Raw genomic sequence first — 23,566 nt, 5'->3', positions numbered from 1 at the left:
TTCTATTTATAATTAGAAAAAATAATTATTTTGAAATTTATTCTGTTACTATAGAATAGATTGGAGGGGGAAAAACTCTCCCTCACAGTGACTCAGAATCTTGAGATTTCCATTTCTCTCTTTAAGCACTTCGGGAAGTGGATCTTACAAGAGACCCTTATCTTGTTCCTTAAGGCAAGCTCGTAAGCACTGCCGAAGGAGGCCCTGTGCTCAGTGACTTTGGATGAAGAGTCTCTTCCCTGATGGGGCCAGTGTCATACACTACATTTGCCCTTTTTTATTCCTGTTCCTCCTGATGTAACGAAATAGTTTTGTTGTACTTTGGGAGGAGGGATGGAGAGCTATTTTTCCTGGGCTTCTCTTTTTGTCTGCGTTGTGATATTAATAATTTGGGCTCCTTTTACATTGTAGAAGCCTAACTCTAGGTTTCCTGAATAGAAAGGGCTGAGGATATATGAATAGTCCTATTACACATCTTAGTCTAGGAATTGTCACAATTCATGTGCAAAACTCTCCATGCACAGATAAAGAGCTCTGGTCTTGGAATTATCGTATTAGACCCAACCAAATTCAGTGAATTATACAAGGCCACTTGAAATATCTAAAGTATTTGTTTTGTTTTGTTTTGTTTTGACAGAGTCTCGCTCTGTTGCCAGGCGCCAGGCTGGAATGCAGTGGCGTGATCTCGGCTCACCGCAACCTCCATCTCTCAGGTTCAAGCAATTCTCCTGCCGCAGCTTCCCGAGTAGCTGGGACTACAGGCGTGTGCCACCACACCCAGCTAATCTTTGTATTTTAGTAGAGATGGGGTTTCACTATGTTGGCCAGGATGGTCTTGATCTCTTGACCTTGTGATCTGCCCGCCTCAGCCTCCCAAAGGGCTGGGATTACAGACATGAGCCACTGTGCCTAGCCTAAAATATCTAAAGTATTTGAAAGAAATTAAGATATTTGAAATACCCCTTTCTCCTTTGATTTTTTTTTTCTTAGATGAAGTTTCTCTTTTGTTGCCCAGGCTGAAGTGCAATGGCGCAGTCTCAGCTCACTGCAACCTCCACCTCCTGGGTTCAAGTGATTCTCCTGCCTCAGCCTCCCAAGTAGCTGGGATTACAGGCACCTGCCACCATGCCTGGCTAATTTTGTATTTTTACTAGAGACAGTGCTTCACCATATTGGCCAGGCTGGTATCGAACTCCTGACCTCAGGTGATCCACCCTCCATGGCCTCCCAAAGTGCTGGGATTGCAGGCCTGAGCCACTGCACCCGGCCTCCTTTCTCCTTTGAGTATGAAAGCGTAGATTACCTGGCCCAAGGCAGAACACATTTCTTAAGTGAGAACAATTTCAACTTTCTTTTCTCTTTCAAGGTCTTCACAACAAAGTGGCCCTTAACATTTTAAGTAACACTGAGTACCTTTTATAAAAGTTCACTAATTTACTAATTTAGTGAATTTGGCTTTTAAGGAAATCAGGGACTTTGAAACAAATTTAAACAGAAAAACAATTCTTTGGAGATGGTGAGATCAAATGGACATTTGCAGATACTTTAAAAGAAATACACTGTTTATAAACTGTCTTAATATGCTCCTTCTTTCCTTAGCAATCTGTATTGTTCTAATGATAAAGACTAAGTGACTTCTAAATAGCTTTGTTGTGAGGTATCAACTGTTTCTTCCCCCAACTTGACCAAAATCAATGCCTTGTTAAAATAAGATACAATGTTGATTTAATTACCTGGGTAATTCGGCTTTTCTTAAAATGAACTTCTTGGTCATAATATCCCTTTACTGGAAGTCCTCCTTTTAATCATCCTACATATGTTGAGTTTTAAAAATTCAATATACAGGCTAGAGCTGGTGGCTCACGCTTGTAATCCCAACATTTTGGAAGGCAAGGTGGGTGGATCAGCTGAGCTCAGGAGTTCAAGACCAGCCTGCGCAACATGGTGAAACCCCATCTCTACAAAAAATACAAAAATTAGCCGGGCATGGTGGCACACACCTGTGGTCCCTGCTACTCAGGGAACTGAGGTAGGAGAATTGCTTGAGCCTCGGAGATGGTGGCTTCAGTGAGCCGAGATCACACCACTTGCACTCTAGCCTGGGCAACAGAGCTAGACCCAGTCTTAAAAAAAAAAAAATCAATATATGATAGCTAAGATTAAATTTAGATCTATTCTGAGAATCAGTAAAGCTACAACTTATTCCTAAATTGATAAAGGGCCAGGTGGGTATGAGCTTGAACCTTAGCTCTGCCATTTACTATCTGTGTCATCTTGAACCATTACCTCACCATGTGTAGACCTCCCATTCTTTCCTCATATATGTCCTATGCTGAGATACAGGCACATACTAGGTGCCCAATCAATGGAAGTGATTAATACCTTTGATTCTCAATCTGTAAAAATGGAGATAAAATAATTCTAGATATGCAATGATCATAAAGTATTTTATATACCTATAGGGCTCTATATTACAAACGTTATTTATGTTTCTGCAAAAGTAGATGTGTTCCTATTTTCTATGGTGCCTGTTTTAGTATTAAAAGAAGATCATTTTATTCTGTAGAGCTTTTTTTAGTATAAAATTCAACCTCTCCACCTCACCACCTCCAATTACTGCCACTACCAAAACTGAAAAAATGTGATAATAAGTTTTGCTAGTTTTGTTACAGTAAATATTCCATAATACTTGGTTTCCTTCCTGATTGAGCTAAAAAATGACAAACCTGTATACACCAGGTAATGTTCACGGAGAACATCAGAAGTTTCTGTAGAGATTGTTACAGGCTCTTTCCTAGCCCTTCCATACACACTGGCTCTGGGGTCATTAATGGGTAATTCCTTTACATGGTCACATATGTGCAACTTACTTATTTAACTTTCAGTGGAATCTTGTACATAGCTGGATTTCCATTAAGGTCTGTACATTTTTTTTTTTAAATCATCAACTGTGATATTTATAATCATAAAATACCTCATCTAAGAAACATTTAATATGACTTTGCTTTTGTTCTGTTCTTGACAAACCAGGAACTTAAAAGTTCATGAGATGTTTTATTTTTTAATTTTGCATTTTTTTTCTTTCTTTCTTTCTTTCTCTTTCTTTCTTTCTCCTTTCTCTTTCTATCTTTCTTTCTTTCCTTCTTTCCTCTTTCTTTCTCTCTCTTTCTTCCTTCTCTCTCTCTCTTTCTCTCTTTCTTTCTTCTTTCAACAGAGTCTCACTCTGTCACCCAGGCAGGAGTGTGCAGTGGCGCAATCCTTGGTCACTGCAACCTCTGCCTCCTGGAGTTCATACAATTCTCCCACCTCAGCCTCCTGAGTAGCTAGGATTACAGGCATGCAACACCATGCCTGGCTAATTTTGTGTGTGTGTGTGTACTTTTTAGTAGAGACAGGGTTTCACCATGTTGGCCAGGCTGGTGGGACCTCAACTGATCCACCTGCCTCGCCTCCCAAAGGGCTGGGATTATAGGTGTGAATCACGGCACCTGGCCTCTTTTTTATTTTTATTTTTTGAGATGGAGTCTTGCTCTGTCTCCCAGTCTGGGGTGCAATAGCGCAACTTCAGCTCACTGCAACCTCTACCTCCCAGGTTCAAGTGATTCTCCTGCCTAAACCTCCCAAGTAGCTGAAATTATAGGGGCCTGACATCGCTTCTAGCTAATTGTGTATTTTTTAGTAGAGATGTGGTTTTGTCATGTTGGCCAGTCTGGTCTTGACTCCTGACCTCAGGTGATCCACCTGCCTCAGCCTCCCAAAGTGCTGGGATTATAGGCATGAGCCACCACACCCACCTTTTTTTTTTTTTTAATTGAAACGAGGTTTTACTATGTTGCCCAGGCTGGCTGGTTTTGAACTCCTGAGCTCAAGTGATCCTCCCACCTCAGCCTAGGCAGTCCTCTAGCCTCAGCTTCCCTAAGTGCTAGGATTGTTTTGGATTTCTTAATCATCTCAAAAGCATATGAATGTGAGGCTGCATTTACCTTTGTACTCCCATGCTACCTCTCCATCTTAGGATTTGTAACTCTCTGGCAAATGAACCATCATTCACTCCCAACAAGGTGTAACACACCTGCCCACTTGGCGGCAGGACCTACATGTGTCCATCTGTCTAGAACTCCATATAAACTCGAGGGCTGCGTATTTTCAGCTAACCTAGACCCACTTTTGCAAACTGGTTCATTTCTCCCCCTCTTTACTGTGCTTCAGAAGAGATGGGGTAAAATGTTCTTCTATTCATCACCCACACATACCAGGCCACTCTTCGGCTTCCACTGTAATTCTTTCCCTTCATTTTAATGCTGAGAAAGAGTAAGTCTCACTCTCTTGCCCTGCAGCATTTTGCAAAACAATTATCATTTGACACCAGAAGGCAACGCAAGGTTTTGAAAACCTATCAATTTATTTTCCCCATCTCTCCACCCCTAACTGTGATAAAATATCTCCGCCGCCAGGCAGCCTGTAACCTCATAAACGCTCTGGTGTTTTTGGGAAAAAGACCTCAAATGACACTTGTTGATAACATTTTGCTTCTCTACAAAAACACAACTCTCTTAAGTACTTTGCTTACATCAGCTATGAGAATCAGGTTGGCAATGTTCTAAGGATGAGTTAGAATTATTAGACCTGTGAAGATAAACCATCTGGATAGCTGTCTCTTATGTTTAGCCTCCCTTTTGTGACTTCAGGACATTGTTTTTTCTTATACTAAAATCAAATCACTAAATCAAGGCAAAAGGGAGGCAGTATTGTGGTACGCGTGAGGTGGTGGTTTAATGACGGCACAGACTACTCTTGTTTCCACTAGTTATCTCTATGTGATTCTTACATGCACACAAACACACACCAGTTCAGATGAGCAGCCTGGGCTTTGTGACAACCTTTGGTGCAGCTCCAAGAAGGTAAGCCTTAAAATAAGAAAAGGCTTGGGTGAATATACAGCATTTGTCTAATCTAAAATGGGGCATTCAGTAAATTCGTGTCTAAAACCTTTTCTACAGACTGTAGGAAATGTTCAAAGTCACCCGTTACTTAAGAAAGAAGGGAAGGTGGGCAGGAACAGGGTGCAGCAGGGAAGGAGAAGCCCTTGGGGTACCCTTGTGAGGCACTGGCAGGGCACAGTGGCAACAGAAGAGACAACATTTTATCAAAGGACACTGGTTGGCTCTCTAAACAAAGGTCTCTAGAGAATATGCCACACTGTGAACACTTATCACCAATAAAATTCAAAGTAAAAAGTAGCTTACAATGTGGGCTACATATTAAGGAGCTTATTGAGTTGCAATCATTCAAAAGTTCAGAGCACAGAATCCAAATAGGTATGTGTCAAACGAAGGAGTCAAACAAATCTCCGGTTTGCAACTGCCTTCCCAAAGCTGTTAGGCTTTTACAATGAGCGCTGCATCAAAATAGGTGCATATTCTATATAAATACCCGTTAAAGTCTCTTTACTTAAAAGGAAAGAATTAAGACAGTACCACAACACAGGAGTGCCGTTCGTCGCACCCCGTGGCCACTTCGGACACCTACCCATCAGGGTAGCGTGCCACTGCCTCTCCATCACCAAATCCTCTCCCGGCCTTAGAACACAGCTGCATCCCGCTGGTGGCCCTGCCAAAACGGTCCCCACATGCAAAGTGCAGGGTGTCAATGCCCCATCGCTGAAGAGCCTGCAGCGCTAGATTTGCAATGACGCCACATGGAGAAAACATGAAAAGAAACAAGGACGAGAAGGCGACACTAAACAAAAACGTGCTCCCCTTCTTTAGTGGTCCATAAAAAAAACAAAACAAAAAAAAACAAAAAACAAAAAAAAAACGAAAGAAAAAGAAAAGAAAAAGGAAAAGGAAAAGGAAAAAAAGAAATCCCAAACTAGAAGTGGTCAAGACCGCCTTATCAGGACACATTTGGGATACTCCTAATCTTTACCTGGGCTACGAAACAAATGTTTAAAAATTAGAAGTACCTGGGAAACCAACTTGGACGCATTATAAAACAGAATCTCCCACCGTCACCATTACCACCAGCCATGGATAAATAAAAACCCAGCACTTAAGCTTCTAGAAACTACATTTTAATTACAGAGCTGAGGTTTACATAATCGCAAATTACATAATACTGCTGTGCACTAAAAACCCTTCCATAGGTGAAGCTTCACACCATCCGGTCTTTTTAACATTTTCCAGAGAGGGCTGGAAAAGTCTGCTGAATAATTGAGGGGAGAGAGGGAATGGGGTGCTGGAAAAGTCACCCTTGACAAGCAGCACAGTCGACCAAACGTTCCAGGATAAAGAGGGACTCAGAGCAGGTGATTCCCCTGCGCCCCAGTGTCCGGGCGTCTAAGGCCGAGGGAGGGCGAGCGGGCGCGGGGCGCAGGGCCGGGGCTTACCTGCTCCCCGAAGTCGATGGCTATGTTGGTGATGCCCAGGGGCACCAAGAACCGGATCAGGGGCCAGTAGTGAGTGAGCGCCGGGAATTTCACCATAGTCCCCACCGTGGGCTGACCCCACACACATCTGCCGCCGCGAGGGGACTCTGCAGGGAGGCGAGGGGCGCGGGGCGAGCTGGGCGCGGGCGGACTGAGGCCGCGTGCGGCGGGGCCTCCGGCGGGGCGGCGGCTGCGGCTCCTTCTCCGAGCGCGGCTGCTCTAGCAGGGGATCCGCAAGCTCAAGTCCATCCCTGCTGCCCTCCCACACAACAAAGATCTGCCGGGAAAAAAAAGAGGAGGGACGGCGGCGGCGGCGGCAGCGGCAGAAGGTTCTGCTGACAGCGGCTCCATTATAAGCGCTCTGGGGCCCGGAAATAAATAACCGCGCGCACGAGGCGCCGCCGCCGCCGCCGCCGCCGCCGCCCGGAGGAAATCAGGGGCGGGCGCGGAGGCGCGGACACCGCCGGCGGCCCCGGGGGCGGGCTGGGGAGGGGGCCGGGCCGGGCGCGCCGAGGCCTCTTTCCGTGAGACGCCGCCTGCGCTCTGTACGGCCGCTGGGGGCGCTGCGCACACTCAGGCCGCGGGGTGGGCGCCTCCGGGGCGCGGGGCGGGGTTCTCCGCTGAGCCATGGACCGCCCGGGGGCTGCGGCGCTGAGGGCGCGGCGGGGACGGCCTGGGGACGCGGGGGCGCTAGCGGGGGCGGGGGCGTTGGGCCGCCTCGAGGCCCGGGGACGCCCCGGCTCGGCGGCCGGGCCCTGTCTCCCGCATCCTGCGGGGCCGGGGGCTGGGGGTTCCAGCGCTGGGTTCCCCGGGAGGGCCCGGGCGTCTGGAAGACTTGGCAGCCAGGGCAAGCGACGTGGGCGCGGACGCGGGAGGCGGGCCGGGGCGCGGGGCCCGGCGCCGCGGGGCTGGGAAGGGCGCCGTCCCGCGGTGGCCGGGGGCTGGCGGCGGGCGGGGACTGCGGAGGAGGCAGCTCGCGCCGGGGCTAGGGCCTGCTTCGGAGGACTAGCGGCCCGGGAGGGATGGAGCTGCGGCTCCGGGAGGGCGAAAGACGCGAGGAAAGGTCGGTCGCCCAGGAGGGAGCCTGTCACCCAGGGTTTCCAGGGGAGACTGTGGCCCACGTCCCTGGGGAAAAAATGCGCCGAGGCAGCAGGGAGCGATCCCCGCAGGCGCCCAGGCTGAGGCCGGCCGCCTTCTGGGGCGCTGAGACCTGCCTGCTGCAGGCAGTTCGCAAACAGTACGCCCGGATTCTTTTCAGTGTAAAAAGGCCCTATTAAAAATAACTCCTTAAGCCTATCATCTCTTTTAAATAAAGGAGAAGAAAGAGAAAAGTGTGTTCTGTTTTGTAAGACCTGATTTTAGGTAACTAGTCGTGGCACTGAGAGTTTGACCTAAGGCTCAGCAGTGTGACAGCAACTACAGCATCCATCCCCGCATCCCAGCACTGTGTGCCGCGAGGGAGGAGGACCTGGGGAATGAAAAGGGACTCTGGAGAGGGCTGGCTTCACGAGTATGCGACCTGTGCAGTCACAGAGCGCCCGAACTTAGAAGGACTAACTCGCTGCTGTTGCTCTCTTGAATTTGAATAAGGGTCACTGCATTTTCATTTTGCACTTAGCCTGGCATAGTAGTAGCCTATCGCGGTCTTATTTTGTACCCTCTCTCACACACATCTCTTTGCGTTTAATAAACATGATAAGGCAATTTATTATTAAAAGTAAGAAAGTGTCTTGTGCCTAGAATGAACCTATTAACTCACAATTTAGCTTTGTAAAGTTTTTGTAAATAGTGAGCATGAGACCTCAATATCCTGGATTCAGGTGTTTCCCAACTATTTTGAAAGTATTAAATGTGTCTGTAAGCGGGGCGTGGTAGTGAGCGCCTGTAGTCCCAGCTACTCGAGAGGCTGAGGCAGGAGAATTGATTGAACCTGGGAGGTGGAGGTTGCAGTGAGCCGAGATTGCGCCATGGCACTCGAGCCTGCATGACAGAGCTAGACTCCCTCTCAAAAAATAATAAACAATCCAGCACTTTGGGAGGCCGAGGCAGGTGGATCATTTGAGGTGGGGAGTTCGAGACCAGCCTGAGCAACCTGGAGAAACCCAGTCCCTATTAAAAATACAAAAGATTAACCGGGCGTGGTGGTGCATGCCTGTAATCCCAGCTACTGGGGAGGCTGAGGCAGGAGAATCCTTTGAACCTGGGTGGCAGAGGTTGCAGTGAGCAGAGATTGTGCCATTGCGCTACAGCCTGGACAAAAAGATCGAAACTCTGTCTCAAACTATATAATAAATAAATAAATATTTTCATATTTTACATCCTTTTAAAATACCTTTTTGAAATTCCACACAACTTGAACAGGCCTTGAGAAATAGGAAGCTAATTTTCCTTGTAGCTCTGATGTAACCTCATATTACATTCCCTATAATTAAAATTAAACTAAGCCACCATGGCATGTGTATACCTATGTAACTATCCTGCAAGATCAGCACATGTACCCCAGAACTTAAAGTATAATTAAAAATATATATATAAAAAAATACCAAGCTGCATAATATTTATGTCATGAGACATTATATTGCAGTAATAAAGATCTTAATTTCTTTTAAAAAAAGTAACTTTGGTAAGTATTTATTGTGTTAAATGTGTCAAATAGCAATGCTGTATTTAAAAGATTTCCCAGCATAACAGGAGGTTAATGTGGATAGGACTGTCTTCAGGAGCAAGTTCCCGAAAGGTGTGTTTAAATATATTTGAATCTTACTTAAATATACAAAAGAGGATCTTGTTATTTAAAGAAATTCTCTGGGAAAGAGTTCTTTTCTAAAGCAAATATCACCTCACGGTTTATCGTTCTGTTATTCTAGGTTTCATGGGCTGACTCATTTTACTTAGAGCAATCTAATTACACTGACCTTTGTCGAGAATTGGGATTGATGAGGTCCTAGATCGATCCCCATCAAGTCCAGTTTCCTTTCACTGGTCTCTGGACAAGGACTGCCACAGCCCCGGCTGCCTGATGCAAACGCACACCTTTGGTCTTCAGGGGCAATGGTGAGACAATTCCAGTGGATCAATGAAAAGTCATCATCCTTGTTTGAGTGTTCTAAAGTGCATTTTTCAAATGAGTGATTTGGAAGTGTCATCTCTGACTATGGCAAAGAGCCCTTTTTAGATTTTAAAGGCCTATGAATTTCAGTAACACTATGGCAACATGGAAACAAATGAGACATTTATTTTTCTGTCACAGTCAAAATCTGAAACAGATTTCAAAGACTTTTTGGCTCCTCCGTTTTTTCCTTTTAATAATTATAATAGACATTTATTTAAACATTTGCAGACAAAATAATTCTTAAATTTTATGTTTCAGGTTTTACCATCTTCATAAAAATACTTGGAGGACAGCTGCATCCACAGACGTCAAATACGTGATGACTTCTTTGACCATTCTTCTCAGTCTTTTCTTTCCCAAATAAGCACTTCCAGATACGGTTCAAGGTAGGATTTATCCTCTTTGTGTTTGGTCCGCTGCTCTTAAGATCTGCTGTCTCAGAGTCAGATCCAGTGTTCTGATGCGAAACATCCTGCCATTAGAAAGTCCGCTTACGGCTTCCTTTACCTCTTTGTCCTTGTACATCATCTCATCTCACATTTACCCATTTCTTGAATCCTGCAGCACTGTAATATCATTTTCAAATACCATCCAGCCACCTGTCTGATGCTGCAGTAGCCGGCCTGCCAGCCATCTTGACCCAAACGTGAAATATTGCCTTCTCTCTCTCTTTTTATTTATCTAATTTATTTTATTTTTGAGATGGAGTTTTCGCTCTTGCTGCCCAGGCTGCAGTGCAATGGCACAGTCTCAGCTCACTGCAACCTCCACTTCCCAGGTTCAAGTGATTCTTCTGCCTCAGCCTCCCAAGTAGCCAGGACTACAGGCATGTGCCACCATGCCCAGCTAATTTTTGTATTTTTTATAGAGATGGGTTTCACCTTGTTAGCCAGGATGGTCTTGATCTCCTGACATCTTGACCCGCCTGAGTCTACCTCCCATCGTGCTGGGATTACAGGTGTGAGGCACCATGCCTGGCCTCTCTTTTTAAATTTTGTTCTTTGAAAATATAATTTCAGAATGTAAGTAATAATAATGAGTAGGATATTTTTTTAATTACTCAGAAGCCAAAAAGACATCCCCAAATTGTTGGGTGTTTTCTTTCTGAAGGTACAGCTTTATCTTCTGCTTAAAGAGTCTTAGACTTGATGGCTTTTGGTCAAAGATCATTACAAGATTTACAAACTCAACACTCAATAGTGTAAGAAAAAAATATGTACATGTAGAAAAAAATGCTCGAAGAAAATATGCTCAACTATTCACTGTAGATAGTTATTGCTGAGTGGTATGAATATGGCTGATTATTCCTTCCTTTGTATACTTTTCTGTGTTTAATGCAATGGGTATATATAAGTTCATTTAAAAAACAGTTTTAAAAAATATTTATAAAACAAAGGGCAGGAAGGCAGCAAAACACAATGCCATGTGTGTACCTATGCAACTATTTTGCACGTTCTGCACATGTACCCCAAAACCTAAAATGCAATAAAAAAGAAAAAAAAAGCCCCCCCACCAAAAAAAATGTTACTAGAAGTGCAAACTAGCACTGATTTCAGAGCATGGAAAAAGTTACTCTTTGCAAAACAATTTCGTAAATGACCAGCAATATCATTTTGGTGCCTAAAATTATTAATTCCAAGTTTTTGAAGGAGCTAATGCAGAAAGAAAGACTAAAAGTTGCATACATGTCTAATTTACCTTTTTCTCCTGAATTTGATCTTAAATGAATAGATTCAAGTAACCCCCGCTACCCCTTGCCAAGAAACAGCTGCTTCAAAGGGCAAAATAAAATATCGTATTTAAGTAACCCAGTTCTAGAACTCTGTAACTCAGACCGCCTCAACTTGAGGAACCTGTGACAACAGGTTGGGAGTGTAGCTGTGAGCATGGTTTGGGAGTAGCTGCCATATTGGTTTATTTGTGTAAGCTTGACCCAACAGGGTTATCTTCATTGATTCCATGCAGTCATCCTATATCATGTATTTAGTATAGCCAACTTGTTTAATAATTGTGATGGAAGACTTAGTCCTAAAGATTGATATCTAGTTTTGAGTCACAACCCTCCAATATAGGGTAGACTAGGTATAAATTTAAACCTCACAGTTCTATATCTGGGCCTTGAGTAATTTTGCTCCATGGCTCACTGGGGATGTGGTAAGGGGAAGTCTACAATTTCAGCCTATTTAATTGTGTTCATACAAACATCATCCTATTGATCAAGTCATGGTTTCTGCCAAGTTGCCATCTTCCAAGAGAGCAAAAAGAGAAGTATTTGCTTCCTCCCGATTGTTAAGTTTTACTTTTGCTATTCCAGCCTAATGCCTAAGTATGATTTGCCTGGGCTAATTATTAAAGTCAGTTTCTGCACTCTCAGCGCACGCCAGAAGTGGAGGTAGGAGGTGAGGGGAATGAGTAAATGATCCTGAAACTGTCATTTGCTGCACATAAGCTAGAATTAGCTAAATTCTGCCAAGAGTTACAGTTCTCACTTCTAATGACTTCCTTAATAATATTTTTAAAGGGACCACACAGATGCTTCAAAATGTGTGCTGTAAAAAGGAATGGGGAAGAATTCTATATACTGATATGGAATAATCTGTAGAATATTTTGTTAAGTGAGAAAAGCAAGGTGCCAAACCATAAAGTGGTATGCTATTTTGGGGGCAAAAAGGGAGAGAAATATGAATATGGGTGAGTGTGTGTGTGTGTGTGCACGCGCGCATGTGAATGTGCTTATATTTGTGAAAAGACACACTGGTAGGATAAGCCAAAAATTAATTAAATGTTTATGAGAGAAGGAAGAGAACAGGTTGGAATTGGGGAGGAATGATGCTTTCTCTGAATGTACCTTAGAATAAAATTTTGGCCTTGGATACATTCCTGTTTTAGATGTTAAAAAAATAAAAGTAAACCAAAAGAAAAATTGACAGCAGATACATTTCACACAAGCTTTTTTCTGACTTGGTCCCCTTTTATTCCGAGGAAAGAATTTGAGGCAGCTTAAATCAGAGCACAGATACATACCTTATGCATTTGGATAAATTTTGATTTGTCTGTAACTGCTAGAGAATAAAATCATTTGGAGAGACTCTTGCCGGGCAACTGTGTAATCTGGTGGCATTGGTATTGGTAAGTACTAACTCACTCTTTCCTCTGAAAAGTGACCTAAGAAACAAGAGTGAGTTTTGGGACAGATTCTGCCTGTGCCCCTGAGAAATGATGCCACCACAAGCTGACTTTCAGGATTTTTGAAGTAATGTACTTTATACAGGTAAACATTTGATGATTTGCTGACTTATATTTGGCTCATAATGATACAACATAAAAGGTGAGCATATACGTAATTCATCCTGGCTCTGCAAGCCTGAGGTCTGGCAATGCTAACGAGGAGAATGGAATGAAGAGCTGCAGCTAAGACTAAAATATAACGACTTTTCGCTCTCCTTTTTCCCTCTTTCTTCAACTTCTGATTGTTTTGTTTAAATACCAGAATAAGATAGAATGCCTGTGATTGAAAATATGTATCACACCTGTAATCTCAGCACTTTGGGAGGCCGAGTTGGGTGGATCACCTGAGGTCAAGAGTTTGAGACCACCCTGGCCACAAACATCAGCTGGGTATGATGGCACACACCTGTAATCCCAGCTACTCAGGAGGCTGAGGCAGGAGAATCTCTTGAACCTGGGAAGTAGAGGTTTGCAGTGAGCCAAGATCATGCCATTGCACTTCAGCCTGGGCAACAAGAGCAAAACTCCATCTCAAATAATAATAATAATAATAATAATAATAATAAAGCTTATGTTATTATCCTTGACACCTATTCAAAATCTTTTTAATTTTCCACCATCTAAAAGAGATACTATTTAACTATATAAAACTCAGGCAATAAAATACATTTAGCTCTTTCTAATCAGGCAGTGAGACATAAACTGTTGGGGCATACCGCTCGGGGCCACTGCTGTTTGAGATTAAAACACTGGCATTGCGGTCTGTACGGAGAGCCTTCATATTCTTGCTGCCTTTCCCAGTCACTGCCCCAGCGTTCTTGCTCTTCTCTTCCATTTAATATTTTGGCAGTCAGAGTCAGGGCTGTATTCCTTTCTGTTTCTAGAGTATAAGTCTGATATCTACCACAAAATATTAAATTTACTGAGTAGGAGGTGAATGGTGGGGGAAGAAAATAGGAGGTGAATGGTGGGGGAAGCAAGTGAAATTTCATCTGTATTTACAGCCACTCCCATCACTCACATGACCAGAGCCTCCTGTCAGATCGGTGGTGGCATTAGAGTTTCATAGGATTGTGAATCCTATTGTGAACTGCATATGTGAGGGATCTTGGTTGTGGGCTCCTTTTGAGAATATAATGCCTGATGATCTGTCACGATCTCCCATTATCCCCAGATGGGACCGTCTGGTTGCAGGAAAACAAGCTCAGGCTCCCACTGAGTCTACATTATGGTGAGTTATGTAATTATTATGTCTTAAAATGTAATAAAAATAGAAATAAAGTGCACAATAAATGTAATGTGCTGGAATCATCCCGAAACCACCCTGCCCCCAGTCTGTGGAAAAATTGTCTTCTATGAAACTGGTCCCTGGTGCCAAAAAGATTGGGGATCGCTGATTTAGAGTACTGTTACATCTCCTTTTACCCTCCACCACCTGCATCCGTAAAGGCAGTAATAGACACTAAATAATACGTTTGGAGTTGAGTGTTTTATGTTTGATCTCCAAGCCGGCAAGTGTGTTATCCTTTCCATTATACAGTTAATACTAATTGGACATCTTTAGCGTTTTGATAATATGTGGAAATCAGATTCTCTTTCTTCTCAGGCTTCACTATCCCAGAGAAAAGGTAGACAAGCAATCGTACTTTAAATTGTTACTGCACTCTAATCAAATCTGTTTTCTGTTTTCAGTGTTATTAATTATATTTTAGTAGGTATCAGTTCATCAAATAAGTAGTGCAATTTTACCTTTTATTTTTATTTTTTTGAGACAGAGTCTCACTCTGTCACCCAGGCTGGAGTGCAGTGGTATGATCTCAGCTCACTGCAACCTCTGCTTCCCGGGTTCAAGTAATTCTCCTGCCTCAGCCTCCGGAGTAGCTGGGATTACAGGTGTGCACTACCACACTTGGCTAAGTTTTTCTATTTTTAGTAGAGACAGGGTTTCCTCATATTGGCCAGGCTGGTCTCAAACTCCTGATCTCAGTTAATCTGCCTGAGTCAGCCTCCCAAAATTCTGGGATTACCAAAGTTCTGGGATTATCATGGTGAGACACTGTGCCCAGCCCCGATTTTACCTTTATATTATGCACGTAGCTTATCCCTAAGTTTCTTTCCCCCCCAGCCAGAAGATTTTTATGCTTGGAAATGTTCCTGATTTCAAGATGGTATCCCCCTATTTATTTCATAATTTTACTTGTGACTCAATAATTTGATTGGTTGGATAATGTTGCTAATGAAACCAGTGTCATTTTTATCTCTATATAAATTGGTTAACTTTGTTTTAATTCATTTAGCAATCTCTTTTGAGTGGCTGCTGTGTGTCAGGCATGGTGCAAAGTGCAGGGCAAAAAGTGCTGTGCAAACCAAACATGATCCCCCTACGACTGGGAACAGGGCAAGATGAGCTCTCTCATCACTCCTGTTCGACACAGAGTGGAAGTCCTAGCCAATGCAATCAAGCAAGCAAAGGAAATAAAAGGCATTTACAGTGGAGAGAAAGAAGTATTTAGTTCACAGATGATGTGATAATTTGCATAGAAAATCTCAAAACTTCAACAGGAGAGCCTCCAGAACTAATATGTGAACTTAGCAAGATCAGAGGATACACTCTCATTGTTCATTTTATCTTTAAAGTAATCCCATGAATTTGCTACTATTATTTTTTGGGGGGAGGGAAGTAGGAAAACAGAAGTATAAACACAAAGGTTAAGCGAACTGTCTTAGATCTTACAACTAACAAGCAGCAAAGTTGGTACTCCAACCCAGAAATACATGACAAAAAATATTAATCACCATGCTAGGGCATTTTAAATTTAGTATGCTTGAAATGCAAAGTCTCAGCCCTTACCCAGAGATTGTGATTCTGATGGTAGAATAGGGGTAAGTCCTGGGGAGCTGTGTGTTCACAAGCACTCTGGGAGAGTCTCATGCAAGCTGTTCAGAGAACCTGTCATTATATGGACTGTATATTTCCTATACATGCACAGTATTCTATTCATATACTATTTCACACCGTACCTCTAACCCAGGAAAAATGATCTCTCAGTCGAAGCTCAGTGTGACAGAAACCAAACCAACCTTTTTCTGGTCTCATCAGTGGATTTAAAGAGAAGCTAAACAAACCTAGAAGGGCCAGTAGAATCCACATTTGAGAAGGCAAGGAAGAAAAGGCAACATTTCAAAGGGCTGATCCCTCTGTGAGACCCACAACCGAGTTTTTTTTTTTTTTTTTTTTTTTTTGACATGGGGTCTTGCTTTGTTACCCAGGCTGGAGTGCAGTGGCGCAATCTTGGCTCACTGCAACCTCCAGGTTCAAGCAATGCTCCTGCCTCAGCCTCCCAAGTAGCTGGGATTACAGGGGGCCACCACCGCATTCAGCTAATTGAGTGCAAGTTCTAGCAAAGAACCTTGCAGAGAATCCCACAGCCCATTGCAGTGGAGGGGCATCCCAGCAGAAGCCAAAACACTGGTGGTCTAGAGAGAAAGGGGAACTTGAAGAGTGAGTTCAGGGGTTCAATGAGGGTACAAGGGGATAAGACTAGGGAACTGTGTATTTAGAACTCAGACAGCTAGTGTAGGATCCATAAGGATGAGGGAAGGGCCAGGTGCAGAGGCTTTTGCCTGTAATGTCAGCAATTTGGGAGGCCAGGCAGGGAGGATCGCTTGAGCTCAGGAGTTTGAGACTAGCCTGGGCAATATAGTGAGACCCCCATCTCTATTTTAAAAAAATACTAAAGGATATTAAATAAAAAAATGAGGGAGGGATTGGGATTGGAGCGTGCATGGCCCATTTTATTTTATTTTTGTAATCATAATTATTAACTATTCCTGGATTGAGCATTTTCCATGTGCCGGGAATGTTGTTAGGTACCTCACATGCGCTGTGATGTGGAATCTTCAGAGCAACTCCCCGAGGGAGGACTGTTGATTATCACTGGATAATGAATCTGACCAGTGAAGTTGAGTGGACCATGAAAGAGACTCAGGACCACAAGATAGCAAAGCTGCAAAGAATTTTAGGGATGATTTAGTCCAAGGGTATATCCTATGCTTTAGTTTAAAAAGGGACAGAAAGGTCTGGGTGCAGTGGCTCATACCTGTAATCCCAGCACTTTGGGAGGCCAAAGCAGGGGGATCACTTGAGCCCAGGAGTTCAAGGCTACAGTGAGCTATGATTGCATCACTGTACTCCAGCCTGAGCAAAGAAATGAGACTCTGTTTAAAAAAAAAAGGTAGCGGGGGAGGGGAGAGAGAAGAAAAGGCAAAGTGTTCCTGGAAGGAGAGCAGCTGTGTGAGTGGTTTCTCAACAATGAGGAAATGGGATAGTTTGGGACAGGGGTCTGTGCTACAGGCTTTGGAGAAGAGACAGTGATGTCAGGGCTCCTCAAAGCTGGAGCAATCAGAGTCACCGCTAGAGCAGTGATGGGGGCTGCCTTGATATAATTGCACAACTAGCCTCTCTAGGGCACAGCATTGTTTCCAACCTACTTTTCATATCAAGCATAGTAGTTTCTCACAACTAATCTATGAGAAGGTCTTTCAGTTGAATTCTTTTGGTAGAATCTAAGAAAAATCAGCTTAAATTAGCCTACGCTGAAAAGAGGGATTTATTATGAAGATATAGTATGTTCCACAGAACCCAAGGCAAAGGCAAAGTGGCCTCAGGAAGGGACTGGTACTAGAGACTCGGCTGTTGTCAGGACTCGCCCTGCATCTCTAATCACTATCCCCCTGACCTCCTGTCTGCCCTGCATCTCTAATCACTATCCCCCTGACCTCCTGCCTGTCATCTTCTGCTTGTCTGGTCCAGATGGGAGTAGAAAATGCCCAACCCATAGCTTCTGAGCTTAGATATTAGGTCCCTTTTCCCCTCAGGTCTATATGTCAACATAGAGACTCTGAGTGGTCCAGCTTGGATCAGCTTCCCATCCTGATGCAATCAGGTGAGTCAGGGGATAGGGTCATCTTGTCCATCATGACTACTGGGTGTCCCAGGGAGAAGTGGCCAAGCAGAAAACTGAACAGATGTCTTACACGTGGCAGCCTTCTCTGTAACACAAGTATACGTCATCCCATACGTACACATTTTCAATGATGCCTCTGCCTAACAAGGCTCTACTCCAGCTACAATCCCAAATGTACTCTTTCCCCAACAGAAGGTAACTCAACAGCTCATAATCAGCTGCTATAGGCAATACTGGGGTCCTGGCACCAGGGTTTATAGACAGTGTTATCTTTTTCCATATAAGGGAATATTGACCCCTTTGCCATATAACATGATGGTCTAAGGTCCAGGGCGTGGGAAGTGAATATATTTGGATACCATTATTTAGCTTCTCACAAGTAGCTTTATTAAAAAGGTAAAGCATGATGGGCACAGTAGTTCATGCCTGTAATCCTAGCACTTTGGGAGGCTGAGGCAGTCGGATCACCTGAGGTCAGGAGTTCAAGACTAGCCTGGTTAATATGGCGGATGCTCATCTCTACTAAAAATACAAAAATTAGCTGGGTGTGGTGGCGGGCTTCTATAGTTCTAGTTAATCAGGAGACCAAGGCAGGAGAATCACTTGAACCTGTGAGGTGGAGGTTGCAGTGAGCCAAGATTGCACTACTGCACTCCAGCCTGGGTGACAGAGCGAGACTCCATCTCAAAAAAAAAAAAAAAATAGACAGGGGAAATTGGTTTTGAATGTATTTTGTTTAACTTAACGTATCCAAGACATTATTATTATTGCAACATGTGATTAATATAAAACTATCAATAAGATATCTTACATTTTTTTTTCCTGACTAGGTTTTCAAAACTCTGTGTGTCTGCACGTGCTTCCTCTTCTCTCTGCATCTTGTGGGGAGTTGTTCTTAGACTGGGGCACAGCTGCACACACCAGGGGGTTGTGTTCTGTTAAGGGGACCTGCCCAGGATCTCTGCTTTCATAGGGAAGGGTGGCTTTGCCCAGGAGAATAAGCACCATAGGCTCGGTTGCCTGGCACCCTTTGACTAGGTATCAGATACTCAGAGGCCATGTGCCTGTCCTGGCTTAATCAGCTGGCAAAGCCCCTCTGTCTGGCACCTGGAGACCCTGGCCGTGCCTTTTCCCATGGGAAGTTGAATTCAGGCACAACCCCTTTCTCTGGCAGTTGTGTGTGGAGGGGCTAGCCTGGCAGGGCTGAGTCCTTGGACCTCACTACCTATTGCCAGAAAATAGAAGCGTGGAAAAGTACTCATAGTCACCCATTGGGCAGGCCTGCACTTCTGCACAGCTGAAAATGGTAGAAATGGGATGTTAAGTCTCTCTAATTCCAAAACCAGTTCTCTCAGCTACATAGTCTTCTCCTCCTTCCCATGGGAAGAGGCACAGCCAGCATCTCCGGGTGCCAGACAGAGGGCCTTTCTCAACTGATTGAGCCAGGGTGGGCACCTGACCTTGGAACATCTGGTATCTGGTACAGGATGCCTTTGCTTATCTGGTCCAGTGCCCATGCCATAGCGTCTGAGCTTAGATATTAGGTCCTTTTCTTCCAGGTCTATATATCAGCAAAAGAGAGCCTGAGGGGTCTAGTGTGGGTCAGGTGCTCATGCTGATGTAATCAGATGAGTCAGGGGATGGGGTCATGTTGTCACCATGACTACTGGGCGTGATAGGTGGTGACCTTATTATCACCTATGGTGGACTGAGACAGGGATTGCTTTGGAAGGCAGTTCCCCACTTGGACTGAGGTAGGGCAGCAGGCAGGCAGGGGCAATATCAGGGGCAGGCCAGGAATTGGGACAAACCAGGATGTGGTCCACATGGCCAAGGGAAAGACAGGAGCTTCACGAAGAGCCTTCAGGTGTGACCAGACCTGAGGTGGAGGCCATGGCTGGGCTGCTCACAGGGAGACCTGTTTTGGATGGAGAATAACTGTTAAGTTGTTTGTTTTTCAGTGAACTGCCTCACCCAAGAATGTTCCAGTCATGTCTTAAAAGGCTTAGCCCCTCCCGAGAGGGTCTGGTTTCCCTGAGTCAGTGATTTTGTCGCCTTCTGTCTAAGAATCTTGCCAGTTTGTCTCCAAAAGAGTGTTTGCCCTTAGCGTGGATGGTGGCTCAGCTGGCTCTGGACTGAGACTCAGTCCTTTTAGGCTTTGGTTCAGTAACTTTCCAATTCCCTCCCACAGCACTGGGGCCACAAATGGGCGTTTGGCTTAAACCTGACACTAACCCCATTGGCTCCATCACCAGAGCTGTCTGCACACAACAGGTATCCATGCACGTTGCCAACCAGTAGTTCTTATCTTGGGGTGGCTTGGCTGTCAACCAGACCAGGGGAGCTGATTGCTGGAGGCCTCATCTCAGAAGCAAAGAACAGCATCGTCCTTGCTCCAGTGTTTTCCAAAGACTCCAGTAAGTGCCTGATAGGGTTTCCTGTATCACCAGCCAGGTCTTATCTTGAATTCCCATGTGTTGTGGGAGGGCCCCGGGGGAGGTAATTGAATCATGGGGGCAAGTCTCTCCTGTGCTGTTTTTGTGAGTGAATAAGTCTTACGAGATCTGATGGTTTTATGAAGAGGAGTTCCCCTGCACAAGTTCCCTCTCTTTGCCTGCTGCCATCCATTTAAGACATGACCTGCTCATTCTTGCCTTCTGCCATGATTGTGAGGCCTCCCCAGCCATATGGAACTATAAGTCCATTAAACCTGTTTCTTTTGTAAACTACCCATTCTTGGGTATGTCTTTGTCAATGGCATGAGAATAGACAGTGTCTTTAAAACATGTTTACAATGATGTTTTGAGTGTGTGCCCACCTCTCTTTGATGAATCCATGCAGAACATTTAGCCCAAATCTCAACAGTTATGTAGATCAAGAACAAGTTAGATTGATATCTCAGTTTCCAATTCAAATAACAGCACAAATTTATTTGGCTTGATTTCCCCAGGGCTTACCTTTTTCCCACAAAATTTCATATATTTGAATGTGTACGTTTGAATATATGAAATGTACAGTTTCCAAAATAGCATAATAGTCATTACAGAGAAGGTTGATTGTGTTTTCTGAACAAAAAGTGCAATCTTTGCTACATTGTAGAGTCAGTCTGGGAGGTATAATTGGAGGCAGAAATACTTAAGGGCTGGTCTATAAAAAGATCACAGAAGAGATTATTTGAATTGTGGGTGCCCCAAAAGTACATTCAGGGCATTCAATGGCGATTCTGCCATCCATTGAGTCCAACCTTCACCCCACCTTTCGTGTGTTATCTGGGAGAAGCAGACTCAGTGACAATGTAGGAGGCTTAGCCAGTGACATTCTTTCTTGCCGTAGTAATCTGTTTCTTTCTTCTTATTGTTCTCAGAGTCCCAGTGGAGAAGACTGGGCATGACAGTGAAAGAGCTCAAACAGGTGAAGGGCCAGGAGGTGCATGAAGTTCCTGGACAAACGATAATTAGTCATACAAATAAGAACAAGCACAGCAACAGGTAGTACTTACTACTTATATGCTGTGTGCCACACTATGCTGGGTGCTTGACATGGGTCACCTCACTCATTCATTCATCCAATTGTTCAGCAGTTACTAATGTGTCAAGTAGCATTCCAGGTACCAAGGGCACAGCAATGAATAAAACAAAGTCCTTGCTCTTGTGGAATTTGCTTCTAGGAGGGAGTTGGACAACAAACAAATACATACATAAAGGAGATGAGTGCTAAGAAGGAAAATAAATCTGGGCATGAGAGAGGGGGCTGGGGATCCCAGAGGAGGTCACTCTGTTGAGTAGGTATCTGTCTGCTTTGCAGGCAGTCAACAACAGGCCCTGAGCCTGGGAAGGGCTTCACAATGCATGATAGGGGATCAGGGCCAGATCCCAGTGAAATGGAGAAGCCGCTAGAGACTGTTGAGCAGGGACATATTTTGACATTGGTTTTGAAGGAATTGCTTTGCCTGCTTGGTGGAGAAGAGGCTGGGGAAGGGATGGGAGGAGGCAGGGAGGTTGGTTCACAGGCTACTGCAATAGTTGAGGAAGAGATGATGGCTTGAAGCTTGAGCTAAAACTGGAGCAGGTGAGAAATGGTGGGTTTTGGATCTTCTCTGGAGTTATAATGGCAGCAGAATAGCTGATGGACTTGAATGTGGTGTGAGAGCAAGAGAAGAGTCAAGGATGTCATCTAAGTGTTTGGCTGGAGCTCAAACTAGGGGTACCATTTCCTGACATGAGTGCCTGAGGGAGGAGCTGGTCTGGAGATGGAAAAGCATTTGAAGTGGATGTACTGCTTTTGTGCTGCTCACCAGACGTCAGGTGGAGATGTCATAGACAGAGCTGAGTGCATAAACTAGTCTGGAGCTCAGAGAGGAGGCTGGAGATTGAGATTTAGGAGCCATCAGCAGATATATTGTCCCTGAGGTCAGAGGCCTAGATGACCAACAAAGGAGGGAGGAGATGTGAGGTCCAAGAACCAACTTCCATAGGAAAGGGATGGATGCTGATGCGAGCTGAAGGAGGTAGGAGGAAATCAGAGAGTACTTATTTTGATGGCAAATGGAGCAAGTGTGCTAACAAACTGAGTGTGATGAGTACTGAGAACTGACCACAAGGTTTGGCAATGTGGATTTCATTCGTCTCAAAACCATATGTGGTAGACGCTGTTATTTTCCTTGTTTTTCTTTTTCTTTGTTTTCTTTTGAGATGGAGTCTTGTTCTGTGGCCTGTGCTGGAGTGCAACCTCTGCCTCCCAGGTTCAAGCAATTCTGCTGCCTCAGCCTCCCAAGTAGCTAGGATTACAAGTGTCTACCACCAGGCCTGGCTATTTTTTTTTTTTGTAATTTGGTAGAGACAGGGTTTCACCATGTTGGCCAGGCTGGTTTCAAACTCCTGACCTCAAGTGCTCCACTTGCCTTGGCCTCCTGAAGTGCTAGAATTATAGATGTGAGCCACTGCGCCCATCCATTTTCCTCATTTTTCAAAGGAGGAAGCCAAGACTCAGAGAGGCTTGGATGGAAAACAGTATGGAGGCTGGATGGAAAACAGTATGGAGGCTTCTCAAAAAATTAAAAATAGAACTACCATATGATCCAGCACGCTTACCACTGGGTATCTATTTGAAGGAAGTACAATCAGTATATCAAACAGATGTTTACATCTTCATTGTAGCACTATTTACAATAGCTGAGATATGAAATCAACCAAAGTGTCCATCAATGGATGAAGGAATAAAAAAAGTATGGTATACAAATGCCATGGAATACTACTCAGCCTTAAAAAAGAAGAACATCTCATTATTTACTACAACATGGATGAACCTGGAGAATGCTATATTAAGTGAAATAAGTCCAGCACGGAAAGACAAATGCCACATGATCTTACTTATATGTGAAAAGCAAACAGGTCAGTCATAGAAATAGAGAGTAGAATGGTGGTTACCATTAGGGAAAAGACTAGGAAGATGTTGGTCAAAGGACGCAAAGCTCTTCACTTGGATGGGAAGAATAAGTTCAGCAAATCCATTGTATATCGTGGTGACTGCAGTTAACATATATAGTATGTCAAAGAGTAGATTTTAAATGTTTTCACCACAAAAAAGTAAGTAAGGTAATGCATATATGTGTGTGTATATATATATGTGTGTGTGTATATATATATGTGTGTGTGTGTGTATATATGTGTGTGTATATATATGTGTGTGTGTGTGTGTGTGTATATATATATATATTTTTTAATTTTATTTAATTTTATTTGAGACAGAGTCTCATTCTGTTGCCCAGGCTGGAGTGCAGTGGCATGATCTCAGCTCACTGCAACCTCAGTATCCCAGGTTCACGCACTTCTC

General features: G+C 44.0%; 1 protein-coding gene and 1 long non-coding RNA gene across 6 annotated transcripts in view; one reads left to right on the top strand and one right to left on the bottom strand.

Moving 5' to 3' along the window:
- The window catches only part of ANKH (ANKH inorganic pyrophosphate transport regulator), a 165,820-nt gene extending 158,972 nt beyond the window's left edge, over positions 1 to 6,848 (bottom strand). For 2 of the 3 annotated variants that reach the window (XM_002745105.6, XM_035291756.3), the window contains exon 1: positions 6,389 to 6,848. In XM_002745105.6, coding sequence (XP_002745151.1) covers positions 6,389 to 6,484 — 96 coding nt within the window. In that variant the 5' untranslated portion in view covers positions 6,485 to 6,848. Of the gene's footprint in view, positions 1 to 5,965; positions 6,069 to 6,388 lie in introns of those variants that run through there. The other variant, XM_078365651.1, reaches the window with a different exon arrangement.
- Positions 6,123 to 23,566, top strand: part of LOC108590699 (uncharacterized) — a 32,757-nt gene continuing 15,313 nt past the window's right edge. For 2 of the 3 annotated variants that reach the window (XR_013532353.1, XR_013532352.1), the window contains exons 1-3: positions 6,123 to 6,307; positions 9,798 to 9,925; positions 13,942 to 13,998. This is a non-coding gene — a long non-coding RNA (uncharacterized LOC108590699). Of the gene's footprint in view, positions 6,308 to 9,294; positions 9,482 to 9,797; positions 9,926 to 13,941; positions 13,999 to 23,566 lie in introns of those variants that run through there. The other variant, XR_013532354.1, reaches the window with a different exon arrangement.

Source organism: Callithrix jacchus, chromosome 2 (assembly GCF_049354715.1).
Source record: "Callithrix jacchus isolate 240 chromosome 2, calJac240_pri, whole genome shotgun sequence".
Classification (NCBI taxonomy): Eukaryota; Metazoa; Chordata; class Mammalia; order Primates; family Cebidae; genus Callithrix; species Callithrix jacchus.
Note: the sequence above shows the minus strand (reverse complement) of the source record. Positions and strands in the feature narration are given on the sequence as shown.